The following is a 6,862-nucleotide window of genomic DNA, read 5'->3' on the forward strand; positions in this document are numbered from 1 at the left end:
GGAAGTTTCACATGAACATGGAGAATCATGGGACAAGAGGACATGGTGAGGCACTGAGGTCTGTCTTCAAAGAGCAGAGACCCTTAAGATTCACCTTGATGATGGGCCCAGATGGACAGCAGTGAAGGTGCTTGTCTATGCAAGACTCCCTTGTCAATGTGCTTTGTCACGTGTATAAATGCACCTGTATAGACACATCTGATTTTCGTGTGTGTACACACATACATATAACACCCACTCATCCTGCCCAAACTTTCTTTCTCACAAGGGTCATTTACCAAATTTCTTGTTCTGATAGTCCCGTAGAGGGAGCCTCTAGGAGTGATTTCAGGAATGAGGGTCCCTGAGGGATAGGATTTTTCTGCTACCTGGACTCTCACCGTGGGATGGACAACAACAGCAGTAGGGACTCAAGGCTGATAGGTAGCTCCTCCATGATGGCCTTTAAACGTCCCTCAATGGCTGTGTGTATGACCGCTGTATTTTTCTGTTGCAGTTTTGTGACGATCCCACACCTGGAGACCTGATTGAGATTTTTCACATTGGCTACAAAGATTGGGCCATCTATGTGGGAGACGGTAATGTGATCCATCTGGCTCCTCCAAGTAAGAACTGTTCAGAATACCATTTTCTCACTATTTGCTATAAGACAATAGGAACAACAAGAGAGAGCTGAACAAGGGAAGTTTGAAGTGAGCCTGATGGTCTGTCTCTCTGAGCAGCATGTCAGCAGGTCGTACTTGCATGTTCCGTTGGGTCAGCACCATGTATTTCAGGTGTTGGGTTCTGAAGCAAGGACAGGCTCCTCGGCTCCCACAGTGAGCGAGGCTGCATCACCATGCTCGTCTCTCCAGTGAAAGTGGAGCCAGTCTGTCTTGTGGACTCTGCTCCTCTGACTTAGGGCATAGCGTTTCTCTAGAGCACAGTGTCTAAGACCTTATATAAGAAGACTCTCAATGCTATTTTCTGCAAGTATATGCCTTTCTAGAACAAAGTGTGTTGATATTATGTAACAGAGGCTCCTGAACAGAAGACATCCTTCCAGAAACATACTCCCAACACCTGAATTCTTTGGCAAATACATAGCAGTTAGCTGTTCACTACTACTTCACTCATAAATGACAGAAGCAGCAGAATCACAAAGTCAGTCCCAGGGGAACGCAGGAACTGGAGGCGTGTAGGGTCAAGGAAGGAAAACAAGCAGTGCAGGAATGAGGCTCTAAATCCGATACCAACCCACTCAAACCCTACGCCCCAAAGACACCAGACCTTTGACTTTCTTTTCTCCACCAAGCGTTTGCATAGGCCCGGGGGAAACATGGTGTCACCACTATTAAGAACAAGTCATTTATATTTTATTGGCTTTGTACACATTGTCATCTATCCCGAGAGTTGGGAAATGTGTGAGTCGCTGATAAATCATACATTGAATTCTTTTAGTCCCCAAGAAAGGTCTTTCTGTTAGGCATAGCGTTGCCCTGAAGCAGAGTACGCTTCAATAGCAACTAACAACAACACCATTGTTCAAGGCATCTCGTTCAACAATGAGAATGAGATTAGTGAATCTGTCAGTCACCTCTGTGAAAAGGTGAATACCCCACACTCTTTTTTTCTTTTTTCCCTCCTCTCCCGCCTTCCGTTTGCTTACTCCACCTGTCCCGTGATCTTTCCTTGACTCCCAGGTGAGTTTCCCAGCTTTGGTTCTTCCAAAATGTTCACATTTCTGAGTCGCAACGTTGTGGTGGCAAAGGATCCCTTGGAAGAGGTGACATGGGGCTGCCTTTACCGGGTCAACAACTTCTTGGACCATCAGTACCGACCACAGCCTGTTGATAAGATCCTCAGTTCTGCAAAGAAGATGATTGGTGACCAAAAGACACACCAAGTTCTAAGTAAGAACAGTGAGAACTTTGTCACTGATCTGAGATACGGCTTACCTAGATGCAAATTGGTAAGGCCCCACGAAGGTGACCCTTCTCTCTACCAGGGTTGTTCTTGGGGTGGAAATCGAGATGGGGGCTTGGAACAATATCAGTAGAGCTTGCATAGCATTTCTCACCTTAATACTGCATATCAGTACTACAGTATTAATAGTATTCTCATTTTAGTAGTATAGTGTTAGCTGATGTCAAGTGGGCACCAACTGACTCACGGAAACTCCATGTATAGTGGAACAGGAAGGAAGCTACCCGAGCCTGCAACATTCCCGTGGTCAGTGGCAAATGGAACAATTGTGCTCCATAGGGTTTTCATGAGCTGATTTTTGGAAGTAGATCAACTCTTTCCCTCCCCTCCACCCCCCCGCCTCCAATCCCATTCTGTCTGAGTCTGGAAACTCTGCTAAAACCTGTTCGGCATCATGTTATTGATGGTAGTTGCTGTCAAGGCCTTTTGACTCATAGCAAGCCTCCATACAACGGAATGAAACACTTTCGGGTCCTGCATCAACCTCACAATGGTTGATATGCTTGAGCCCATCACTGCCTTCACTGTGTCCGTCCATCTTGTTGACGGTCTTCCCCTTTGCCCCTGCTCCTCTCCCAAGCATGCTGTCCTGCTCCATGGACTGGTCTCTCCTGATGACCTGTCCAAACGACGGGAAATGAAGTCTTGCCGTCCTTGCCGCCAAGGAGCATTCTGGCTGTACTCCTTCCAAGACAGATTTGGCCGTCCATGGTACTTTCAGTATTCTTCCCCGACACCATCATTCCAGCGCATCGATTGTGTTGTTGAAAAAGATATTTCAACAGATATTTCCCAGGGAAAGCGATGATAGGACAGGAAGCAGGACGGCTATGGTGGGCGGGCTAAGCCAGTTTTCCGGAAGAAGGCTAAAGCTACAAAGAAGATCGTGCTGAGGCTTGAACGTGCTGAGCCCAACTGCAGCTCTAAGAGAACGTTGGCTATTGAGCGACGCAAGCCTTTTGGACTGGGAGGAGATGAGAGAAAGGGCCAGGTGATCCAGTTCCAAGCTTCATCATGGTTTTTTGACAAAACAATAAAGTTTTAATGTTACATATACCTTTAGAAAAAAAGAAAAAGATATTTGTGATGAGGTAGTCCTTGGTCTTACAAAATCCATTCATGTTATCTCCAGCTTTTCCCAACTACTGTTCCTTTGTTTCTTTCCAACGTCTGCATTCCCGTAACCAATGATTATTACTGTATCTTGGTTACATGTCTTATTAATTTCAGACTGAAGATATTGGTAGAATTCTTCAATTTCTGTATCACCAGCTTTAGTGGTTGGTGCATGCATTTGAATCATAGTTGTATTTACTGGGCTTCCTTTTAGGTTTATAGATATCCGGTCACAGACAGCATTGTACTTCTAGACAGATCTTGAAATAAACTTTTGGGGGATGAATATGGCACCATTCCTCTTGAATCTATCATTCCTGATATAGCAAACCGTTTGATTTTCTCATTCAAAATGGTTAGCCCCAGTCCATTTCAGCTTATTAATGCCCAGAATATTAATCTTTGTGTGTTTCATTTCATTTTTGACAACTTCCAATGTTCCTACTTTGTACTTTCCAGTTTTAATTATTAATTGATGGTTGCAGCTGTTTCTTCTCATTTTGAGCCATACCTCATTAGCAAATGGTCCTGAAAGCTTAGCTCCTTAGAGGGCTTTACTCCACCTCCGTCACTATACTCGACTCTACTTTGAGAAGGCAGCGTTTCTTCCGTCATATTTACCGTGTCTTCTGACCCTAGGGCCTCAACTTCCGGCACTGTCCCTGACAATGTTCTCCTGCTCGTCATGAGGTTTTGCGTATCTGACAGTGCTTTGATGCTCTCTATGAGGTTGTCAGTGGCTAATTACTCTGAAGTGGACAGCCTATTCCTTCTTCACAGTCTGTTCTTCATCTGCAAGCTCTGCTGGAACCTGTTCACTTGGGGTGACCCTGTTGGTATTTGAACATACCAAGGAGATAACTTCCAGCATCACAGAAACACACAAGCCACCACAGTACGACGAACTGACAGACAAATGTTGAAGATAGTCCATAAAACGGTGGCATTTGCCATATTGAATCAGTGCAGTGAATCAGCAAGCCATGCAGTGAATCACTGTAGACAAGGGAGACCAATATGACAGATGAAAGAATCTGGATTCTTGGTGGCCATGCTGAGCTGATGAATTGAAACTTGGTTCAGGTTCAGCTGAAACGTTTGTTTCTCTCTTACTGAGACAATGAAAGTTCAAGTTGTTGAGTCCACTGCCCATTTAGCTCTGCTTCTTGCACCCAAGAGCATTCGAAGGCCTGGTCCACACACTATCGATGCGTGGGCCCCACCTGCAGGAGTTGTTCCTAGGGATATAGGGAGTCCTCTGTTTTGTTTTTTGTCGTGTATTTTGTGACGTAGTGTCTTCTGGGAATGGAAGAGGGCCAACAGTGTGTCTCCTTCCTAGAGAAGGGCACGTGTCCCTGGGAAAGGTCTTGTGCTGTCTAGCGTGGTCTACATTTCCTTTCAGACAAGTGCTTATTTCTTCTAAAATGATGATAAAATAATTTTTTTGCACTTTGATATAACTAATCAGCCTTCCCATTTAGAGAAATAGTTAATGATTTTATTATACCTGAGCAGGATTAAGACAAAACTGAGTGGAGAGAAGAGTCATGCTCTCTACGTAAGGCCCTCGCCACTGATGTCATGGGCCACCATTGAGGAGTGCTGTATGAATGTCAGCTTCACGGTAGTTGTGGTCACCACACTGGCTCCATACCTTACTCGGTATCCTTAAGAACTCTTCCGTTTGTATCTCTCGGGATTTCAGTTCCTGGGGACGAATGGTCAGAGCTTGGGGAGGAAATCTTTGGCGGACGCTACTGAAGGTAGTTTGAACAACCCTGGGGCGAAAAGAATGATTCTGTGCCCGAGGGTGAGTCTACAGAGAAGGAAATGGTTCCTTAGCCAAAGTTCAAAGTTCATCCAGGACGGGCCTTGCTTCCCTAATCTAATGAAGACATGTATAAATGCAGGCGCTCTAGTCTTGCACACAAAGACAGAGGCACGTATGCTGTGGTTGTTAGGTGCCACCGAGTTGGACCCAGCTCACCGTGACCCTATGCACAACAGAACAAAGCACCGCCAACCTTGCGTCATCCTCACAGTGCTTAGGCTTGGGTTTATTCTTGCAGCCGCTGGGTCAAATCCAATGCTTGGAGGCTCTTTCCCCTCTTCATGCTTTATCAAGCATGATATCCATTTCTCAGTACTGTTCTCTCCTGATGACATGTCCTATATGCGAGACGAAGTCTCACCCTCCTCCATTCTCTGGGCCATTTTGGCTGTACTTCTTCCAAGACAGACTTGTTTGAGCTTCTGGCAGTCTACAGTGCTCTCGATATTCTCGACCAACGCCATTGTTCAAATGCATCCATTCTTCTGTGATCGTCCTTATTCGCTGTTCAACTTCGAATGCACACGAGGTGATTGGAAATACCACAGATGTACATCTTTGTGTACCAAGTGACATCGTTGTTCTTCAGTCTTTTAAAGAAGTCCTGTGCAGAAGATGTGGCCAATGCAATACACCATTTGATTTCTTGACAGTCACGTGTGTGCATTTGTACAAATCAAAGCAGCCACCAGGCCTACCTCAGGGCATGTACACAGGTGCCCATGAAACAGACGCATCAGGAGCAAATCCAGCCCTTCAACTCTTGGTGACCTCTTTCCAGGCTTCTTACCCTGATGCCCACTAAGACAATATTCTGAGAGTATCAGAAAAGCTAGCATTCTAATGATCATCAGGTCATCGAAGAACTCTTTCGAGTTCTTACCAGTTATTGGAGACAATGAGTGTCTCCTCTGACCTGCATCTCCCCTGAGCCAGGTCTTTGGTGTTTCCCAGTTTGTGTTTCTCTCCCACCCACCTGCCCCCCCTCTCCTCTCTTTTCTGTTGCAGTCATGCCAAGATCCACAGCCTGGAGACCTGATCGCAATTTCTCGGGTTGCCTACAAGCACTGGGCAATCTATATGGGAAATGGCAATGTAGTCCATCTGAACAAATCAGGTAAGGATGGGATACTTTCTTAAATAAACGTTTTGAACTGAGAACAAAATATCAATCAATAGGTCTCTGTCTGGGGCAAAGGTGGTGTAGTGGGTTGAGTTGGGCAGCTAGTCACAAAGTCAGCAACTCAAACCCACCAGTCACTCCTTGGGAGAAATAGGAGGCTCTCTGCGCCAGTAAAGATGAATAGCCTCAGAAAGCCACAAGGGTAGTTGCCCTTTGTCCTGTAGGGACCCTATGAGTTGAAGTGTAGACTCAATGGCAGTGAGTTTGTTTGGGGCAATTGGTAAGTGTATTCAGGTGCTAACTGAAGTGATGGCAGTTGGAGCCCCCTCAAGAGGTGCCTCAGAAGAAAGTCCTCACAATCTACTTTGGAAAAGTCAGCCACCAAAAGCCTTATGAAGGCTGTACTCTACCACACAAGGGGTCTCCATGAGTTGACTTGGTGACAACTGGCTTGATTGTCTCTTTTTGAAACATAATACTATGGACCTTTATTCACAGGTAATGAAATGTGGCATACAGACATTGCTAGCTGTCTTGTGAACTTTTCTAAAATGCCCATAATTATGACAGATCACATAAAGCAGGAAAACTATTTAAACTGTGAAATGAATAATTGAGGGATGGAAATAATCTGGTTATCAGACAGAGGATTGTAGAGACAACTAAAGTACATTAAAATGATGAATCTGACTTGAACCGTTAAAACCTTGTCCCTTGATCTCCCTTTTGATACACTTTGTGCTTGATCAGTGTGATAGTTAAGGTTTATTATGCCAACCTAGCCAATGAACACAGGTGAGATGAATAGAAGGGCGGAGAGAGAAATG

General features: G+C 45.1%; 1 protein-coding gene across 1 annotated transcript in view; it reads left to right on the forward strand.

Moving 5' to 3' along the window:
• Nucleotides 1-27: 27 nt before the first annotated feature.
• PLAAT5 (phospholipase A and acyltransferase 5) overlaps nucleotides 28-6,862 on the forward strand; it is a 72,609-nt gene continuing 65,774 nt past the window's right edge. Inside the window, exons 1-4 of the mRNA XM_045297190.1 lie at nucleotides 28-45; nucleotides 497-578; nucleotides 1,683-1,951; nucleotides 5,921-6,029. Of these exons, the coding sequence (XP_045153125.1) occupies nucleotides 28-45; nucleotides 497-578; nucleotides 1,683-1,951; nucleotides 5,921-6,029 (478 nt within the window). The remainder of the gene's footprint in view (nucleotides 46-496; nucleotides 579-1,682; nucleotides 1,952-5,920; nucleotides 6,030-6,862) is intronic.

The sequence above is a fragment of the Echinops telfairi genome, unplaced genomic scaffold (genome assembly GCF_000313985.2).
Source record: "Echinops telfairi isolate 266 unplaced genomic scaffold, ASM31398v2 ScPeMD7_7417;HRSCAF=8455, whole genome shotgun sequence".
Taxonomy (NCBI): domain Eukaryota; kingdom Metazoa; phylum Chordata; class Mammalia; order Afrosoricida; family Tenrecidae; genus Echinops; species Echinops telfairi.